The following is a 22,608-nucleotide window of genomic DNA, read 5'->3' on the forward strand; positions in this document are numbered from 1 at the left end:
GTCTGTAGCTGCACTGTACAGGAACAGATTTTATGAGCAGACTGCAGCAGCATTCCCAAAGTCTACGCACAGCCAACTACATATTGCCGTTACCTATGACACAGCACTACACAGGAAATACCATTCCTCTTCTGTTTCTGTATGGTATGTGAAACTGTTTCAGAACATGGATACACCATCATAAAAAACAGAAATAAAAACTAAGGTGCAAGAATATTGGGGGGGGGAGGGGGCGGTGTCATCAAAGGCTCCATTTAGTATTTCCAGTCTGATGGAAAGTCCAACCTTTAACAATTCTTACAGTGTAAATATTGCTGATTGAATATACCTTATGTAGACAATGTGACTAAACCATCTGTTTGCTGCTGGTCTACTTTAATATGTCTACCTTTATGATTTTACGGGAACAGTGTTATTATCACTTTCATGTACTAACATGATGTTCTCAAAACAAAACTGACATCAAGCTACCTTTTATGGGGGCATTATAAACCACAGCCCTTATCGTCCTCTTTATAAATACGTTTTGACTACATTCGAAACAAAACACTACTGAGAATACAAAAGGTTAGATATTCTGTTAGACTTGTAAAAATGTTCTGTTTTCTATTATTGATTAAATGTATTTAAGTGTTACCTTTGATCAATTAAGAAACTGTCTTGTTTAGTCTTAAAACAGATGCATTATCATCATCTGCAGATTTTATATATAGGCTGATCCCAAACAGATCCCAGGTATATGTACATGTATGCTGTGTGTGAAAAGCATGGTGATGCTGAATTGTTCAAGTGGGCTGATGTTATGATAAAAACTTCCCCTGCAAATCAGACAAGTTAAAAAATAAATAAATAAAAAATACTGTCAGCTGCCAGTGCTCCACCTCAGCCACCTGGCAGTAAAATATTTAGGTGGCACAAACCCTACTGGAAGCACAAGTTCTAGAACATATAATTACCAGGTCTCAGTAAGAACTAAGAAAGAACTAACTCGTTTGAGATTTCTAGTAGATGCATCTATGGCAGCAATTTGAAAATCCTAGGTGACATCTTTCTCCAGATGTCATGTTGGCGTCTAACCGAGATTCAACTCTGTCTGAGATTTTTAGTAAATGCATTTATGATGTGAATTTGAAAATCCTCAGTTACATCATTCTTGAGTTATCACATTCACAATGTTGAAACCTGTCCGCCTGCTCGGCCCGGCTTGACGGCAACACTACCCCATCAGCCTTTTAGGTCTGAGGGGTTAAAAATGAGCACTTACCAGTTTTCCCAGCGCCACTCTCCCCTGTGATGAGAATGCACTGGTCCTTGTCCTGGTCTCTCAGTGAGCGGTAGGCCTCATCTGCCAAAGCATAGCTGGAAGACAAAGAGCACAAACTTGTAAACCTTCACATTACAATTACAGGCCCCACATAGCTAACTTATGTTTATTCATGTATGTTCTAGGACATTTTGTCCTTTGGGAGTCGAGGTAGTTCAGAGACACTGTACGCTTACGTGCCAGCCCACATGGCATCTACCCTAATCAATAGCATGTGACAACATTGGAAACTAGGTTGGATCTGGACATCTTGGATTTCCAAAGAACTGGAGTGAGCTGAAGCTTTATTTAGCAACTCTGGTTGATTTGTCCTTGGGATTTGGCTTTGACAATGAACCATTCCCAGCCTCTTTTCAGAAACATAATTACTGAACTAATGTCACTGAGGCACTGATTTGTGTTATATATTTATATACATATTGAAACTGTTACATAAAATGGATCATTAGGAATTTGCCTGCTTTAACAATATCCTGGAAGGTGCTCGAATAATGAAAGTTGTCAACATGAAATAAACCTAGGAGATAAGTTAATGATGCAAAGATAAGATTTCATTATGAAATAAAATCTATTGCTTTACATTCTAGGACAATGACACAAAAGGAGAAGTGAAAAATGACTCTTGCAGTTTCACACCCACTGAAATCCAGAACAATATATTACTTGTTCTCTTTATGCAGGCAGGGTCCTTATGATTGTCTGAGAGAAGGGTGTGGATGGTATGAGGGCCATATTACAATGACAACTTTTTATCTCGCGTGGCAAATTAGTCTGTAATTTTGACGTGTTATGCATTCAAAAAAGGAGCACCAAAGGATAAGGCTGCAACAGTAACTTTTTACAGCTTCCATTTGGCAAACTAACAGTTGTTTACAGTGTGTCAAGAACTATGTTCTCCTCCAACAGGGCGCAAGGCTGCAAATTAGCTGTTCCTCACCATCCTTTGGCTTTTATCACTCAGGTATTTGGTCCAAAGCAATACCTGTGATTTTGTGGGGGAAAAATGCTGCATGCAGAATCCCCCCTGCTTTGCTTTATCACAGGGTACATTTTCAAAATTGTGTGACTTAACCCCAGACAAGATACAGTGGATTTGCAATAACAGATCATCTAAGACCTCCATTATGAGCTCTGCCAGGATTAAGGAAAGTCTCTTACGTCCAGATGTATTGTGGGGTGTCACTGGAAAGATGGCAAACTGAGATAACACATCTGGCCAAATTTTGTTTTAAGCTCATTTTGAAAGAAAAAAAAAAAAACCTCCCTGCTCATGTTCCCTGAAAAAGACTGAGTTCCTAAGACCTCTACACAGGCATTCAGACTGACTCGTTCCTGGTAACATTGAAAGCATCGAAGACTTAATCTCTCAGCTTTTCAAATATCAAGAAAAGATCTTTAGTCTTACATTTCACATTAAGTAAAGGGTAAACATAGCTCAAAGTAATTTGGAGGAATGCTTCAAAAACAGTCTCTCCCTAGTGTCTAATTTGGTCTTACTCCTTGCCTGGAGGGTGGGAGCACTCAAAAACTCCCAGGTCTCAGTAATATCACAAATCAAGAATTTATATGCACAAAGTGAATTAGACATGAATGCAGGAAGGAATGTGACATTCGCGGATGCTGACATGCAGCACTAACATTGGGCACTGGGTCTGAAATGTGAACTCCGACGGTTGCTGAGGTTACATGTATTTGTAGGGGCAAAGCTGTTGTCAGATTCAAGTACTCTGCACATCAAAATGAGCCCCAACCATCTGGCTTTAAAACTGGTTAAATGAGGTTCAAAGTGATTTCTAAAGGAAGTGTCATCATTCGAGTTTGTGTAAGGACTGTCCAGCATCATTCTGTAATTTCTACTCCAACTTCAGAAATACACCAAGACATGGAAAATGAAACTCATGCCTAAATCTAATTTTGGGTAAAGCAATGAATGCATTAGTGAAGCCAGGGCTGCATGGACCAGAACTTTAAAGCATGCAATCAGACACTGAACTAACACTGACCCCTGATTTGTAAAGAAGTTGATTGCTAGTAGCAAACCATGACAGAGAGAGTGCCAGAGTTGGACAGCCTAGTGAATGCATTCCAGACCACAATATGAAGTTAAAGCTCAGGCGGGCTAATGGAGCTTAAGGTTCTGCACCATCACACATTGATTTGGATCAGACCTCATTCAGCCCTGCTGCCAGTCTTCTCCTTTAAGAGCTCCCAGTGCTGGCCAACAAACAATCCATAAGGTAATGGGGTATTCCTAACGCAGCATTTCTCCTATTGACAGGTTGGTGTGGCTAGTAAATATAATTGCGAAATAATATTAAGAAACCCATGGGGTTTTCAACCCTTTGTGAGGCACTACAGTATAGTCTTTTATTAAATAGTATACTATAGTGACTCCCATACATGAGAAAACAAACACACACACATATTTTATAACATGCTTAGAAAACTTGTTATGTGCATTGTCATTCCAAAGCCCTTGTTATGTGAACGACGTTTGTTGGAACCTCATTCACATAACACATTCCTGTAAATTTGACTAATAATAGTCAGAAAACTGAAGCCCAGAACTCTCAAAGTACTCAAAACCATCTTTGTGTTAGCTCACTGCTATAGGTATCCAGGCCATGTCATATTTGAACATTATGCCTTTGTCTTTCCATGGATTTATTGGGTCCTCAAGATCAGATACACTAAACTAAAAATTAATTGTCAGTATAAGTTTTTACAGGGAACTGAAATCATTGTCATGCTCAATCCCAGCTGGAAGCATTAATTTTTTTTTTTTGTGTGCCCCCAATAGCGACAAATGTGTTTTTCTGCACAGACAAGTATAAGCCTCTAATTCAATCCCCACCCCCACAACCTCTGATCACAGCCCAACCCCAACCCTCTCCTGTACACCAATCCACCAGTTTTGTATGGATGAGACTTGCCACAGGACATTTCGTCACTGCTGAAAACGGCAGCACAGCACAGCAGATGTCTGCTTTGTGAAAACACTCCTGTTGCCTGACCTGATCCTGACAATGAGCAAACCATCACACAATTATCTCGTCCCCGGAGGATGCCTGTGGGCCAGGGGGAAGGGGTGAGTGTACCAGGAGAGGGCAGGGGGAGTAAAATAGGAGAGTGGGAGGTCTTTTGCCACAAACTTGTCCCAGTGACACACACAAATGCACACACACATTCACACTAAGCTCGTCATATGAATAAGAATAGCAATCAGATAATTATAATATGAATAGAGGTCATTAGAAATAAGCCACACCCAAAACTTCCAAAGACATTAAAATTAAAAAAATAAAATAAAAGTTAAACCAGCAGTGACTTGTCTCATCTAATAGATTGTGACAATGAACTAATCAATATTATTAGGTGGACAATGAAACAGGTAAAACAATGCTGATTTAGAGAAAAAAAAACAACAAAAAAAAACAGAGCAACATAAAGCCATGAAATTAGTCTAAACAACAACTCGAGCAGTGACGTGATGAAGCACCAAGCCCACCATGAAAGAGAGAAAGGCACAGAGTAAAGTATAAAAACCCCAGAAGCCTCCATGATCAGTGTGTAGAGATGGGGGTTAGGCTGGGATAAGGCCTTGGACCATAAGTGCTGCTTGGCACCTCCCCTAGGCATCTGCCTGCAGGCTGTAATTTGGACATGCACGTGGCAGTGGTGAACACAAAGCCACACTGGCATGAGGTAAGTAGTAGAAAATAGTGTAGTCAGTTCTTTTACCACCAACCTCTGGTAAGTGGGGCACAAGAAGAGATGATGGGCCTGCAGTTTGTGACCTGAATTTTAAAGGGTGGAGTACTTTAAGGAAAGATTGAACGTACTTTAATGTCAGGATTTGTAGATGGTTATGAAGCTATAATGTATGGGCTGGAGTTCAGCCCACCCAGCTACTGAAAGATAAAAGGCTGTCTGCAATTAATGATTATTTTCTCAGAGGCTCTTGGCTATGTCATCTTGCTGACATATTGTACATTTGCAAAGTCACTTTTTCAAAAAGTTATATCTCTTGCCCTACTGTAGATTCTGTTGTGTTACTCGTTTCCATGCATGGGAGGGGGCAATACAGTAGTCTGTGATCTCAGTGTGACCTGGCTCCTCTACAGGACTCAGGAAATCCGCCAGGCTCTAAGAAGAAGCCAAGGAAACAACTCTTTCCTGATGCTGCACGACCAGGTGGAAGAGTGGGTGACTGTTTAAGAAAAACACTGCACACACAAATTCACATTCTGAGTTTAACCTTCTGGTGTGGGTGGGCAAGAGAGCGGATACACACATGCACACAAAAGATCCTGATCCTAACAGATGTGCACCATCTGCACACTAAGTGAAACAATGCTGTTCTGTAAAACAGGTGGTAAAGAACAGATCAGCACACAGGACAAGGCTCTAACAAATAAAGTCACAAGATTATGATTACCGTCTTATAATCAAAAGAGGATTCTAAATGTGCAGTCTCCAAGGTGCAATAAGAAAATACCTATAACTTACTAAATTGAAAGTTCATAGCTAAATACAGCTGCCACAGCTCTCTAATTTATCCAATACTAGGTTGTCTAAGACCTTGACTAAATTACTCATTGATACCATCCACCCATACATCAAACTTTGAGGGGGTCTACCTCCTTAATTTACTTTACTACACAGCAATTTAATGTTCCACAGCAGGAGAAAACACCAGCCTGAGCTGTTTGTGTGATCACTGAAAAAGCAGGAAATCAGCACGCTGCGCAAGGTAGCAAAACATCCTCAAAGCAGTATTCAAAGTGAAGAATTTTATGAACCTCTTTTGTGAATTTGTGTGCTTTAAATTCACATTTATATACACACATATAAAAATATATAATAAAATGTTGGTTGAAATGGCAAAATGATTTGACCAATAGCCTGAGTCATGAAAATTCATTCAATGATAAATAAAGGTGAGGAATCGAACCTTGAAAGCAAAATTTGTGTAAAAGATATATATATATATATATAAAAAAAAAAAGCAAACTTGAAGAAAAAAAAATATGGCCACATGTGCACAGCCACAGACAGGATGATGGAAACAGACTAGTAAGACATCTTTTTATAACTCAGAAAGCACCAGTCCAGTCAGGTTTGAGGACTTCCTCTCTTCACTTCAGGCTCAAAGAGGCCTTGAAATGCAAAACATATCTCAGTACTGAAGTACACACGGCTGCTGGTATTGAGATAAACGTGCACCGACCGACGCGTACCACATTAAAGTTGTTCGTTTATTCCCCCCCCCCCATTCTTGTTTCAGTGGGTGACAAACTAGGACTGCGGGTTGCCAAGTTTAGCACAAAGATGCTAAGATAAGCAAAGTTGCTCAGAAAGCAACATTATCTGGATGGCAGCATATGCAAAACGTGTTTATAATTCAGTATATGTGCAAGTCACTAATACCACGCCATCTCGGATGCTCCACTGTGAGCTGGCAGCAAACCAGAAGTTCCTTCTCCTCTTGCATACACTTACATACAAATGCAGCGTAGAAATAAACTGTCGTGTCCAATTAAGAACATCAATTGGCATGACAGCCTCATGCTTCAAGGTGACCATGTGACCCACTGAGCCAACCAACACAGTTACTACTGCGAGTCTGGCCAACAGCCTGTTGGTCACACACCAGCTCCATACTGGGGACACCTGCTCAGAGCTCCAGTGGTAAAGGGTGAAGTACTATTGATATACAATGATAAATCGTCCATCGATGTACAATATATAGGCTGAGGTAATACCATCATCACCAAATGACTGTGTTCCATCACCTTTATTTATTCTGAGGGCTCAGGTGCTGCCAGCGTCACAAACTACAAATCGTTTCCAAATTTACACGATACTTTGTTTGGCCAGTAAATTACCAATGCATAATTGCCTTATATTGCTGTACGCTAGATACAGTATTATAGTCACACAACAGCTGCACTCCATCACTTTTACAATTGATTGCTTTACACGTGCACACACAAAAAAATACGCATGGATGTTAAAATGCCAATAAAATGCATTATCTGCTCCAACGTAACAGATAAAATAGTTTAATATCATCTTCTCTATTTTAGCAAGAGTATTATGTTTGGCAATTAATAAGACAGCAGTGTGTGTGTGTGTGTGTGTGTGTGTGTGTTTGTTTTACTTTTGTGTGTGCGTGTGTGTTGCTTGAGCAGATTATACTTGCTGAGCACCTGAAAAAAATTAATTAAAGCGTTCATGTTTGTTCCATTGTGTTTCTCTCAACACAAATAAATCTAAATAAATCTTATTATTGTCAGAGATATAAGGTTCCCCAGTGGAACAATATTCTACACAGCTCATATGAGTCTTTATCTGTTTGCCTTCATTTGGTATGCCTCACACATTTTGTTATGCAAGCTGTGTACACAGATAAAAGCTCAGTTCCCATTGTTCTGACTATGAATAGACAGAGTTTACAATGGATTCTGGACAGTGACACACAAAGGAAATCCATAAAAAAAAAAAAAATGCTCACAGAAGCAATAATACCATCCCAGGCAATGTTTAATCTGTATTGTGTTAAACTATTGGCAGGTAAATGCATTGTCTTTGAAGACACAGGAAATTCCAAAGCTTTCTACATTAACACTGACAGCGGGGTTAGTGATTTTTAGTCACATAGTATCAAAAATAACACTATATTTTAGAAAAAACATGACAACCACTAATATAGAATTAGGTGGGAATGACAAAATTCATAGCCAGCACAATCATAACATATACACATGCACCATTTCATTTATTTTATCTCACACCTTGCAAGTGCAGTGAAAAGCAATATGGTCAGCCTTGGGCCAAACTTGAGCAAGAGGCACTGTCATTGCTACAGGGTGTAAGGGGCAGCTCTCTTTAGTGGCAAGGGGATGTTATTACCAACATAACATCTGAAAAATAGTTTAAGCTGCATCTGTTATATTTTCAAATTTAACACTGTGAGCTGCTTGGGATCTATAGGCTCTGGATAAGTGTGTATACACTGTACTGTATTTTTCTAATGGAATAGGCAGGTTAAGAGTACTGCCTGCATGCACGGATGTAGCAATTGATTATAAATGGTCGCATTATCCAGTTGAACACATTTGCATTTTATTCTTGGGTTGAGGTGGGTGGAAAAAGGAACACACACACTCTTACACTTTTTCCTATCGTCTCTCTAGTTTCACAGAGCTCACCATTACGCCAACACACATGCTGGAGAGGACTCATGCTGCCCACCTGAGTCAAAATGCCATTTCAACAAGTGCCCACTTAAATCCACCTACATACAGGTTCTGAGGTGCAAGTTGCGAAGGCCTCCTTGAAAACAGCATTATAATACCAAAACAGTCCATGTGACTTGTTTGTTACCCAACAACTGGCGCTGTACAGGACTGAAAAAGGGGAAAAGTGCAAATATAAGATAATATTTACTGTACAATTTATATAAAATAAAAAAATTTACAACTTCTATATATTGCCTGTTGCTTAGTGTTCTACAACACTGGAAAAGCAAATGCAGGTGCGATACCATGATGCAGTAAATGACTCCAAAGTCCACATCCTGTAAGTAAACATCTTTTCAAGTCTTATCATATTCAAAATAAACCCAACACAAATGAGCAGCTGGGAATTTCGGCTTCATCGATTTGCACATCAGGACCAGGGAAAATGAAAGAAAACTCAAGTCTATGAAAATGCTGAAACAAATCCATATCAGAGTTGGACACAGATCTTAAAACCTAAACTTGTTGAGAAATGATTAACAAGTAATGTGTAGTGTACATACAAATCACATAGTATCACATTGAGGGACATACATAGATATGATAACACAGATGTGATTTCATATCAAGCAGGCAATCAGTACAATTAGCTTACACGTGTTATGTCACATTTTTACTGTAATGTGGAGAGCTCAGGTCTTTCCATGAAAATTGTAATAACAGAATGACTTTACATAACCAGTGCTTCAAGTTGTTAACTGGGGGACACACATATGCTGCAGTTTTCTCCATGTCGTGTTTATTATAAGTGGACCAGCCAAAAAATAGCCATTCACGACGTGCCTCTGTAGCCAATGCTCTAGTGCCATCAAGTACTGACTGATGACTGCACTGAGGGTCTCAAAATCTCATTAAAAATGAGAAAAATATGATCTGTCATGGGCCTAGCTGACTGTCAACACACAGTACCCATGACTTCTGAGTATATTACATTTACTTTAATGTTTCCTGTTAATTTACACTGGCACAATACCTACTTACTTCCACTCAGATGGTGCCGGTGAGTGGCTTGCTGTCAGCGGTCACCTGTTTTTGCTAATGGTCGCTCTGTTTACATCCGTTTTTGTCAATAATGTCTCACCAATTCCTCCTAAATATCCAAGCAATTATTGAAGAGCAGTCCCAACTGGTTCCAGAACAAACAGGAATTTCATATTCTGCCTGTGCTGGAGCACCTCTGCGCCTTCGCTGGGGCCCACCTTGCTTTCCTTCCAGCAAGAAGGGCCACTGAATACGTGGGAAACAAGGTGGTGTGTGTCAGTAAAGTTTAAAAACTACCTTGCGGCTTCTCCGATGGTTGACCCCTGCGTTCTTCTGAACGGACTTGCCCTGGACCTCAAGTGGACCATGTCCTGGCGGTCACTGGAACTATCAATGGATTGTACCTGTGGCTCCAACTCACTGTCCAGTTGCCACGGCATCCCTCGCCCAGTCTTCGCAGAGGTGGAGTGTATCACCGGGAATCTTCGTCCCCTAGCAGCTGATGTTTAGCTGTCCACTCCAGTGCTGCGCGCACTGGTTTACTGACCACCAAAATACAGCAAGGATTTTATCCAAGACTTCTCTGAATTCTTGACAGGAATCATGCCGAGATATGACAGTTGGAGACTAATAAATCACGTCTGCTGCTTAAATACGCCGCTGACTAATGACTTTTTAAATCTTATTTACTCTTTTAATCTTGTTCAGTCGGTTAAAAGGCCCAACACACAACGTGGGCATACTTTGGATCTGCAATCTAGTGGCCTGCTTCTCTGCAACACTGAAATCTGTGATGGTAATGTTTCAGATCACATGCCTGTAACATTTGAGATTCCTCTTTCATCACAGTCTGTCAAACCTGATGTGCCTGCATCTCGCCTGGTTACCTCAGTTACTGCAGAGTAACTTTACTTGTTAGTATCAAAACAGTAATCATGTTACTTTTTGACAGATCCATCTATTTGAACACTTACTTTCTCTGTTTAATTCCACCTGCTCAGAAAGCTTTGACTCCATTGCTCCTCTCACAACTAGGAGTCTAAACCCTAAAACTGGTGGCACTATTCAACCAAGATTCAAAGAACTCAGACAGGTGTGCAGAAGAGCTGAACAAAAATGGAAAAAGGATCAACTTCAGGTGTCTTTTGATGTATTTAAATAATCTCTGTTAAATTATCAGAAGGCTGTAAGAACAGCTAAAACAAAGTATTTTTCTGACATTGTGTCTAACAGCTGTCACAGACCTCATATTTTATTCAGCATCATAAACTCTGTTCTTAATCCTCCTAGTGCCCATCCTCTTGTAGCATCTAAAGCAATGTGTGAGAACTCAGTGAAATTGTTTGTTCATAAGATTGCTAATATCAGGTCTCATCCCTCTGGTCACTGACCCATCTTCTCACACATAAACCTTTGTTGCTTTTGACCACTTTGAGCCCATGTGTTTTCACTGCTGAATGAAGTAGTAGGTCACTTGAAACCCACGAAATGTCCTCTGGATATTATCCCTTCTCACCTACTGAAGGATGTTTTTCACACTGTGGGAATGAGTGTGCCGTCTATTAATAGCAGTCTTAATTCTGGGTGTGTCCCTGCTGATTTTAAATATGCTGTCGTGGAGCCTGTTCTTACAAAAACAAAAACCATGATCCAACAGTCTTGTCCAACTTCAGACCAATTTCTATATTGTGGTTTCTTTCTAAAGTCTTGGAGAAAGTTGTCCTTCAGACCTTTTTAGATCAAAATGGTATTACTGAAGTAATTCAGTCTGGATTTAAAAGCACATCACAGTACTGAAACTGCTCTTTAAAAGTTTTAAATGGCCACTTAATTACTGGAGATTCTGCAATTTTAGTACTATTAGACCTCAGTGCTGCCTCAGTGCTCTTCCTCAAAATGCCAGCTCTCATGTGGGGTCCCCCAGGGGTCCACTCTTGGCCAAGTTCTTTTTTCAATTTATATGCTTCTCTTGGGCTCAATTTAAAAAACCAAACAAAGGCTCGTTTCATTGTTACACAGGTGACTCGCAGATTTACCTACCACTGAAATGTAAGACTTTATTGGACTGTTTGGAAGATGTTAAGATATGGATGGCTTCAAATTTTCTTAACTTAAATGAACCGAAAACAGAGGTTATTGTGTTTGGTGCTCCTGACCACTACAATCTCAGCCCTTTAAAAAACCCTTTGCAAGGAACTTGGGAGTGATCTTTGATAGTAAAAGTGAAGCCATTCCTCTGTTTCAGAGACTTTGAGAGGGCCATTCATGCCTTCATTTCATCTCAACCTGACTACTGTAATTAGTCTTTATTCAGGTGTCTGTCAACTTGTCAAAAATATTGCAGCATGGTTATTAACCTGTACTCATAAACAAGACCACATATCCCCAATATTAGCTTCCTTACACTGGCTGCCAGTCAGTTTTCAAATTGACTTCAAGGTTTTATCATTTGTTTTTAAGGCATTGCATGGGTTAGTGCCTTCTTATCTCTCTGATCTTTTAAGTTTGCACATTCCCACTAGATCACTGAGGTCTGCTGAGCAAACGCTCCTAGCTGTCCTGAGGTCCAGATTCAAACACAGAGAAGATGGGGCTTTTGCAGTTGTTCCTCCGAAACTATGGAACAAACTGCCCCTTCAGGACTTCTCCAACATTAGACACTTTTAAAACCAGTTTGAAAACCCACTTCTATTCTCTAGCTTTTAAATTAGACTGAGTTCTGAGTCTGTTATTTGTGTTTTGTTTTTTTTTTTTTAACTCAGGTTTTCTTATTTTTATGTTTCCTTTCTTAACTGTCATTTTTATTTTATGTTTTATTATTTAATTATCTTAGACGTACAGCACTTTGGTCAACAGCTTTTTTTAAATGTGTTATAGAAATAAACTTGACTAACCTTAAACAAAACTACTAATTGACTAACCCTATCCAGAAGGTTTCACCTCATTAGACCTGGGCCTTGGTGCTCACATGTATATTTCTGGCCGTGACAAGGTCAGAGTTTGTTTAGCATTTCCATAGAGGTAGCAAAAATATGCATGCATATGCACACACACACATGCACGCACACCTCAATCTGTGTCTGGTTGGGTGGCAAGGGACATACAAAAATGGCCATCTGCATGCTGCTGTGCATGAAGAAAGGCCACTGATTAGTTCATCTCTAATGGTCTGCCTATGTTTTGAAACAAGGAAAACACCTGCCAGTTAATTATTAGGTGCCTCATCTGGGCAATTTGGCATTTTACCAAACTGGATGGTAGACAGAACAGTGGACAGATTAATGCAGTTGGGTGTGGCAGTGCAGTTCTATAGAACCATGAATGTTCTCTCCATCTGAGTTTACATTCAGGTACTTTTATGAACAGTGATAGAAGCAAAAAAAAAAAATAGATTAGTCTTTTAAAAATTTTCAGTATGTTATGATCCATTATGGGTAAAATGTACTGGCATATATAGTCAAAACTATCTCTGGATATTGTAAGCTCTTCCAGAGCAATATGCAAGTCATGAATCAGATATCAATATGTACTGCACGGGTCTCAGGCCTGGCATCAGCCACTCTTTATTCGTAATAATTATAATTAAGATGGAAGCTCAACAGTCAATTAGCCTACTTACAACTTTACAGACAGGGGACCAGCTGCAGTTCTCCCTCCAGCTGATGCACACACATCACAATTTGTCTGGGGACCAAAAGGAGCAGGTGTGAAATGTTTTTCCACCTGCACACAATCAATGCAACCTATTCTCATAGCAAACACACAAAGTGCTGGCACACTTACACCTCATTTACACAGAATGAGGTAACACAACATAACACAGCAAAACAGCATTAACCAAAAGCAACATGCTTTACAAAATAAATCCACTATTATTATGTCCCGAATAATATGAAGTCACAATCTTTCATCTTATCCAAACACACTATTCACCACTGGAGAAAGCATCAAGCTGGGCAGTAAATTCACATGTGAGGGCAAGAACAGCAGCAGCAGCTGCTTTGGGAAGAGCTGATTCAGACTGCATATTAAAGACTGACACAGCCACTCTGACGTCAACTGTTAGTTTGTGAAACCTCATCTTTAGCATTCAGGCCATGTTACCACAAAAGGAGAAGAAATTTGTCAGATAATCAGAATCAATCAGCACCAACACCACAAACATGGTTGCGAAGTCCAGTTTGGTGAAGGGATGCCGAGGCTATAGCTGTCTGATTCAGTACCCACCCATCACGTTTTACTACAATTTAAAAGGGTTTTTAAAAATCATAGAATAGTTGTGAATATTCCTCCAGGAGGTTGGAAAAACAGGTTTGTGAAATTGTGTTATTCACATACAGATCTTAAAATCTAAACTCCACATGAATGCTGTTGATCAACACACTAGTGTTATTAACACTGTGGGAGGGTCTGTGGTGGTGGGAAGGAGGGCTAAAGGGCTGAGCCATTATCAGTTACTTGTCAATAAAACGTCAAATATTTTTTTTTCCATAAAAAAGTTCTACCTTTTAATTATCATAAAACTGCATCACAAAACATATGCTTTGGTGAATGATGACACCATCCATTTTCTGCCATTTGAGCACAAGAGAAGGTTTAAAATTTTCCATGATGCAAGTCATGTCCCTGGATCTTAAGTGGCTCCAAAGTACTATGACCTTGTCTGCTGCAACTTGTTCTGAGCTTCCAATTTTATACTGTTTCAAGTGTCTAATGAGGATCAGAAATGAGAAGAGGAAGATTATAGAACCCCCTGTTGTTACCTTAATTAAAGCTTAATACTGATCTTCTTCAGAGCTGACTGGTCACTGTGGTAATATTTCCCCCCATCCAGTTGAGGCTCAACCATGCAAAAATAACAGTTATGAAAAACAGGAACTTCTGTTTTAAAATTGGAAACACTGTGGAGAACTGAGAGTCATCTTTAATCTAAAAATATTAACTGGACACTAGATTCTTCAGAGAGTTTATAAACATTGTGTTGATACATTTTTAGTGGTTCCTATTTACATTCAAGAAGACTAAAACTAAACAAAAGCTAAAAATCACATCTTGATGCACATTCATATTTGTTTAATCTTTTGTTGCTCTGGTAATGCTAAGTATTCAGAGCATATAAGTATATCGAGGCTTAATCACATCAACTCTTTAAAAACAAAAACTGCCTGCTCTGACTCTCTAAAATGATTTGCTTTGTGTTTGTGAAACACTGCTCTGCTTTGAATACCAGTCAAGTCAAATGCATTCAAATAACATTTAAATGTCTTTCTAAACCACAGCTATCCAGCTGCATGTAGTTATTTTTTGTTTCTGAAAGGGTTAAAAAGAATAGAATAGAATAGAATGCCTTTATTGTCATTATACAGGATGTACAATGAGATTGGAGTAAATGATGCTACACATGTCACATGACCAAGGGATTAAATTAACCTCCGCAGGTATTAGTAAATTTGCATACATTTTTTTTAAATATTAGATGTTCTTCAACAGTAAGTAAATGAATAAAATCACTTAATAGCGACAACAACAACAAAAAACTATGACTTGAAAATATCTGGGCTGATGCATTTGACCACACTAAGGGTTTAATATTACTGGAGGATGATCAATGCTTTGCTACAAAGCTTAGCCCAGATGGTCTGACCTGAGGATTAACATCATTTATGAAGCATGTTGACAGAATCTGCCTTTGACTGGCATTTGGGCTCTTCTACAAGAGTCTGTCCTATTAAACAGGGCATGATCTTGATGCAAAAACTAGTGGTGAGGTTATGTTTAGCGCATGTACATTTTAGTCGATACATTGTCTTATTCTTCATCCATCTCTGGAGATGCAAACGTTGATGTTTTTGAGCAGAGTACAAGCAGAAAAGCATGTTGCAGACCTACACTTATCCACCTGGCCCCACTGCCTGCTAAATATCAGCTGTCTGGAGTCACAGGCTTACAGCTGTTGCCCCCAGTTTTCAAAGTTTCTGATAGATCATTTGAAACCACACAGGATTCTCATGCAAATGACACAAACCTATTTTCCTAAAACATACACGTAGTTTCTTTGTCAATGCATTTCAACCATTTTTCTTTCCCAACACTTTGCATGGCTGGCTTTGAAGGCAATAAAACCTCAATTTATCAGCATGGTAAAAAAAAAATTATCTTGACAAGGCTTTCACAAATGGTCTGCCATTTAACCTTTAGCCTTATGTGACTACATAAATTATCTAGTGGAAATGCAGTTAAGAGCAGAGACCATTTTCAAAAAATACTCGTCTACTGCCAAAAAGTAATGGTTTGTTTTTTTATGCCCTAATACTTTCCATCCTGTGGTCATCTTTCTAGCCCTTTACATTTTTTGGCTGTTTTCTTAGCTTGACTGTGAATCCTTACAGGTCTGCATTATTATTTGTATCTTTAAACATCATAATTCAAAATGGAGCACCAAAATGAGTTATTAGGAAATACAGAGGGAAGTTTAGCAATGTGGCAAACAAAAGGGTTTGTGGGCACTCGAACTGGAATTCCATGAAGGAAATGTTAAAGGCAGGATTTCTTTAGCATCTTTCTGTGTGGTGAGAAGAGAAAGAAGTAGCAGGCACTGATCAACAAATAGAAGAGGGAAAGAAAAAAAAAAAAAGCACAAAACAGCTTGAAACTGTGTCATGTCAGCTCTGGCTGTAAAGTAAAGCCAAAGAGTTTGCTTTTGTCTGCAGGGAGTATGTCTGTTCTGGGACGAGAGCACTCTCGCTCTTCCAGTCTGTGTCTCTGAGGGGTTTTGCTGCAGCCTAGAGACGCAGCAGGCTAATTGACGAGTGCTGGGCTTTGTTTTGTCTTGGCAGACTTGCAGCAATGCTGACTTAATGTTGCCAATGGACAGATGGCATGCCACGGTACTGAATGGCCAACACGAGCACCAGGCTGACTCTCCATACACTACTTAGTGTCCCTCTGATCTTAGCCTCCCCACCGCCTCCGTCCATCCCACTGCATTAGTCATTGGGTCCAAACTGATAATCCATAGAAAGGTTTACAATACACTATCTTCAACAGACAGATGACAGTTTCCTCTCATCATATTAAGACTAACAAAGCCCCCCAAACATTGTGAAATGGCATCCTCTGTGGTTCTTTGTCATAGCAAATAAAAAAAAAAAAAACAATTTATCTTCACTGTCAAACTGCTTGAGCGAATAATTAATTTCTATATATACACTACTTGGTTTTGAAGAGGACCTTAGAGGTGGACTCACATGTGTGGACTTAGTTCATAGAAGTTCCTGTTGCGATATTCCTCTACTTTGTCTGGTGTGTAGATGGGCAGGGACCTGTAAGGGTTCATGGAGATCACCACACTGCCAATGTACGTCTGAAGGGAGAAGAAGAAATGCAAACCATTAGTATCAATCCACTGGTTATTTTCTTGGTTTTACACCATTTAACACCTCTGTCCATTTGGACGTTCAGTGAATTAAAGTGGCAGGAATTCAGCGACTGTCAGCTTTTCCCAGACGGGTATTCCTAATGGAGCCATGCAATGTCTGAAGTAAAACTGAAGACATGTAAAAACAAGGACAAGTTTATGGAACTGTGGGGCTGAGCAGAAACATTTCACAAATGAATCACAGTGCTGAAGGAAAGGTTTAATATTAACAACTGCTTGTGACATAAAAATAAAACGCAAGATAAGAATTAAACTGTCCACTCAGTTTAGGAATTTCCCATTAAAAAAAAAAAAAAAAAATCCAGCGAGTTACATAATATGAAATTAAAATGCAAGAATGTTTCTTTTATTTATTAAAAAATGACTAGACTATCACTGCATTATATAAATTGGAACAAATTTATGTAACATTCAAACAAGTTCTGTCCAACAAATCACACTTGTCAGATATTTCTCAAAGTGAATGTAACCAGCTATCATCTTCATCATCCTCCTACATGGAAAACAGAACCCAGATAGCCCTTTCAAGCATCAACCTGAAACATTTTCTTTGCTCTCGATGGTAATGGCTGTTGCATAAGCCACTCTGACAAGAGTGGAGCATGGCCTTCCCTGTGGCAACACCACAACCTCCCACAGCCTCTCGTTCAATAACACACCAGAGGCAGAATGAGGTCTTTTCAAGTGCAGAGGATGGGTACACAGGCACAGAGTGTGTGCAGATGTAAACAAAATGTCACGTGTTTTGACCAAAAGTAGAAAGCGCAAAAAAGGAAGCATTAAAAATAAGAAATTTTTCTCTTTCAACTCAGCCTATTCAAGTCATTAAATAAATCGCAACTTGAAAGCGACTTCACAATTATTCATAGTTCAGCTCACAGATCACAAGATTTGTCTAGTTGTGAAACAGCTATGAATAAGATCACCCCGCACTGATTTTCTTTCTCCTAGGCTGAACAGGAGTGCATGTTTCATTATAAACAGTTCAATTTTTTTTTTTTTTTTAACTTTTTCAGTATTTTGTTCATCCACTTTAATTTTGGATGACAGACTCAGTCCTCACCATGAAGGATATTTTTCAGATTTCTGGTGAGATGTTCTGCCATTTGCCAAAATCAACTTCTTTTTTCTCCTCCTCACTTGCTTTTTTGCTTGAGATGGTGTGTTCCTTTACCTTTCAGGCAACAAAAAAAAAGTCAAGCAATAACATCTTGGCAGTTTGCTTCATGCATCATGATACTGAAATACTCTTTTTTTTGTCAGTCTTCTGGAGACTGGTTGTCATCTTGTCAGCCAGTATTTTGGTATATCTACTGGCACTCATGGTGCCTTTTATGCCATGTCCCCAACAACCTCTGCACTCATACAGCCTCTTATCACAGTACTCCCAACGTGGCTAGAGGTGGGAGTATTGGCCTCCTGGTTAGGTTGGAAAACATGCTGGACCTAGATCTTCGTCTCATCTGATAAACCACTGCACAGCCAATATTCATCAGGCTTCTTTAAATGTTATTCTTTTGGTAGAGTTTTATCTTGCATTTTTGTGCCAAGATCAAGCAAGGTTTGACTCTTACGTTACGTAATGTCCTTCACACTGTCTGAGCTGTCATAGAAGCTGATTTCCTTTGATAACGCCTGTGACAAGTCTGAGGCACTGGCTTGTCTATTTTTCAGAGCTAGATTGCGTGGGTAGCTCACCATCTGTAACGCCATTTCAGAAGGATGAAAAATGCAGCTCTGATTAACAAGACTATGGTTTGTTTCTATACGTCTTGATTGCTGCCATACCTGAGCCCATAATGATTTTTAGTTGGTCCTGTATGCTTTTCAGCCTTTTGAAGTCTCTGGCAACTCTTTCAAAGCAGAGCTATGATGTAGAAATGCAGAACGACACAGGCCTGGTGTTCACAGGTCATTTTGTAACCACATTCGAGCCATTAGGCAAATTTGAAATGGCAGGTGTACTCAATTTTCTTTTAATGATCACAAGGTTTCTACTTTTCTTTTTGCATTGATATTCTTTTTTTGGTCCTGCATTATTTTATTTTATTTTTTTATATACAGACTTTGTTTTCTGTTCTTCATAAGATGAAATGCTGGTTGTTATAAAACTCCATCTGCTCAGCCACTAAAAATCACAGGAGCTTGGATGACACATAGCAAGAGCAACTACAGGAAAGAAATGAAAAAGTATGTGATTTGTGCACAAGAGAAGACACTGTATGAATTTGTATATCAATAAATCCATGGGCAAGAAAATGAAAATATTATATCCAGTAAACTCATGATGTAGAGTTAGTGGTTATATTTGAAACTAGACAAACAATGACATTCTTAATGGTCCCTCTAAGCCACACACAAGAAGCAAGTCAAAGTTTAACAGGGTGATTTTGGTTTCTTTGATTTTCTGCAGTGTTACTGGATACATGATGCGCTGTCCCTCTGGAAGACAAAGCCATGTTTCTTTGGCTGTGAGCTGTCATATGATAGTTTGGTATGGGGGATGGGCCCATTTGTAAGGAATGATGCCACATGAGGGAAAATACATTCGCAAGCAAGGATTGTACACCGCAGATTTATTGGATAAGTATAGGTTTTAGTGCTTTTCCTGGTCATCACTCTTGAGGTGCAGCTTTAGCAGATTTAGAGCTATGTGATTTACCTTTCCATGAAACAGACTATTTTTTATTTCCAATCTATGCTAATATTGCACATATAATGTGGGTTTAACTACTATATCCACACCACTTAGGTAAGCACCACATAGAAAAAAAATAGTTTCCATTCTTCAGTAAGATGTGGGCTGCTGATGCTTAAATAGGATGGCCAGTCATTACTTTCCTCATGAATGTCCTCATTTATCTCAGTTTGAGGTTCTTTAAAGCTCTTTAATTTGACAATGAGTGAAAGATCAGCGTGCACATGCACACACACATCTGTGTTAACAGAGGGCTCACCATCAACCAGTCAACCAACTGCACTCATGGTGTCACAGCTGAACCAATCTCACTTTATCTATCCATGAAGCCAGATGACACACATCAATTAGTTAAACTGCAGGAATGTCTTAAAGACCTGGATGACCTCTAATTTCCTGCTTCTAAACTCAGATAAAACTCAAGTTCTTGTGCTCAGCCCCACAAATCTTAGAAACATGGTGTCAAACCAGATACTTACTTTTATTTGTATTCTTCTTATTTATATGTGTGTGTATATATGGTTGCAGGTACAAAATACATTTCACTGTGCATTGTACTGTGTATAACTGCACACGTGACAAATAAACACTATCTTATCTTATCTTACTCTGGATGGCATTACCTTGGCCTACAGTAACACTGTGAGAAATCCTGAAGTCATTTTTGACCAGGATATGTCCTTCAATGCACATATTAAACAAATATGTAGGACCGCTTTTTTGCAGTTTCTTTCTCGGAGTGATGCTGAAAAGCAAATTCATGCATTTATTACTTCTAGGCTGGACTATTGTAATTCATTATTATCAGGCTGTCCTAAAAGCTCCCTGAAAAGCCTTCAGCTGATCCAAAATGCTGCAGCTAGAGTACTGACAGGGACTAGAAAGAGAGAGCAGATTTCTCCCATATTGGCTTCTCTTCATTCGCTCCCCATTAAATCTAGAATAGAATTTAAAATCCTTCTCCTCACATACAAGGTCTTGAATAAACAGGCCCCATCTTACCTTAAAAAACTTATAGTACCATACCACCCCAATAGAGCACTTTGCTCTCAAAATTCTGGCTTACTTGTGGTTCCCCTCTTCTGTCGAACCAGCTCCCAATTTGAATTCGGGAGACAGACACCATCTCTATTTTTAAGATTAGGCTTAAAACTCTCCTTTATGATAAAGCTTATAGTTAGTGCTGGATCAGGTGACCCTGAACCATCCCTTAGTTATCCTGCAATAGGCCTAGGCTGCTAGGGAGTTCCCATGATGCACTGAGTGTTTCTTTTCATTTACCTCTTTTCACTCTCTTTATACCCCACTCTGCATTTAATCATTAGTTATTATTAATCTCTGGCTCTCTTCCACAGCATGTCTTTTGTCCTGTCTCTCTCCCCTCAGCCTCAACTGGTCACAGCAGATGACTGCCCCTCCCTGAGCCTGGTTCTGCTGGACTGTTGGGTTTCTCTGTATTATTGTAGGGTCTTTACCTACAATACAAAGCACAGGTGACAGTTTGTTGCGATTTGGTGCTATACAAATAAATTGAATTGAAATACCCAAGTGAAGTAGTACAATGTATTTTCCCAGGAAATTGTCACAGTTCTGTGTTAAGTAATAGTGTTTTTTTGTTGTTGTTGTTTTTTTTAATTCAAACTCCAAGTAGGGGAAAGAATGTGGAAAAAAATTCAAGGATTCACGCCCCTTCCAAATATTCATTACTGAGCGAAATAAACATACACCCCCCCCCCCCCCCCCCCCCCCCCAAAAAAAAAAAAAAAAAAACTGAGAATACCTACATTTAATAGAGCATCCAACAAAGCAGGAGAATCAGTGGCACAGCATAAGGCCCAGAACCAATTGTGTGATACAGGGAGGATACTTCAGCCATCCCCTTCTTCTAGAGATAAGTAGCCAGCTAAACTGCCAGTCCTTCTTTCCTTCTAAGCTCTGGATTTCATGCCTCATTTCAGGGCACCAACTACATTCCTCCGTGATTTGATTTATTGATTGGTTTCTTACTGTGGTCTCTGTTTCTGTACTACTTCTATGGCCAAGACTGAAATACTGAAATAAGTGAGGGATAGGAGGAACAATAGAGTTATGAAAGTATCTGTGCATTTCCTAAGAGACGCCTTCTGCCTTCTGTAGTCTTTGGAGGCAGTGTTAAACAGAAGAGTGAAACACAATGCAGTATTGTTACTCTGCTACTGAGGTTGCCTTTATCTTTAAGTTATCTAAAGCCATCATTAAGCTTTGTTAATGCACTGAATAAAAATCAGCAGACTTACATAGATCTCACTGTGGTCAAAGCGCTTCTTTAGATTGTCAAGAAAGGAGTCTTCAGAGAGGGGCTCTAGGAGGACCATGTCACCAACCCCAATCATATTGTCTAGAAGTGACGTCTTCACCTCCATCTTGGCTGCAGTTGTCCCCCCCTGCACAGATATAAGAAAGCAAACACATATGTTACACACTTTCGAATTTAGAAAAAAGGTAAGCCTATGGAGTAGTCACAGTGGTCCCCTGTGCTGTTTATACTGTGCATGAAGCACAGCAACTCCATTCTTTGTATTGTAGTATAGTACTGTGTAAAAACCAGAACTGCATGTTTTATATGTAAGAAAATGCACTTAAGGATACATAAAAGGCATTTTGGTAACAAACACTGGGTTACAATGCACTTTAGCATTGCATCTCCATTACATCTATTAGACCCTTATTTTGTCTTCTTGTCCATTATGTATGAGGTTTCTAGCAAACTCTTAAGAGGCATCCTCTGATTAGAAAACAAACAGTCCTAAACTTAGCCAATGTAAACAAACTAGGGGCAGGGGTACACGTGTGTGTAAAGCAAGAGTTTGCCTCCAGAGGCGGA

General features: G+C 39.4%; 1 protein-coding gene across 1 annotated transcript in view; it reads right to left on the reverse strand.

Annotated features, from left to right (window-relative positions):
• The window catches only part of myo1b (myosin IB), a 51,306-nt gene extending 29,142 nt beyond the window's left edge, over positions 1–22,164 (reverse strand). Inside the window, 3 exon segments of the mRNA XM_030757627.1 lie at positions 1,265–1,359; positions 16,857–16,972; positions 22,022–22,164. Coding sequence (XP_030613487.1) covers positions 1,265–1,359; positions 16,857–16,972; positions 22,022–22,147 — 337 coding nt within the window. The 5' untranslated portion in view covers positions 22,148–22,164.
• Positions 22,165–22,608: the final 444 nt, after the last annotated feature.

The sequence above is a fragment of the Archocentrus centrarchus genome, chromosome 21, assembly GCF_007364275.1.
Source record: "Archocentrus centrarchus isolate MPI-CPG fArcCen1 chromosome 21, fArcCen1, whole genome shotgun sequence".
NCBI classification, from domain to species: domain Eukaryota; kingdom Metazoa; phylum Chordata; class Actinopteri; order Cichliformes; family Cichlidae; genus Archocentrus; species Archocentrus centrarchus.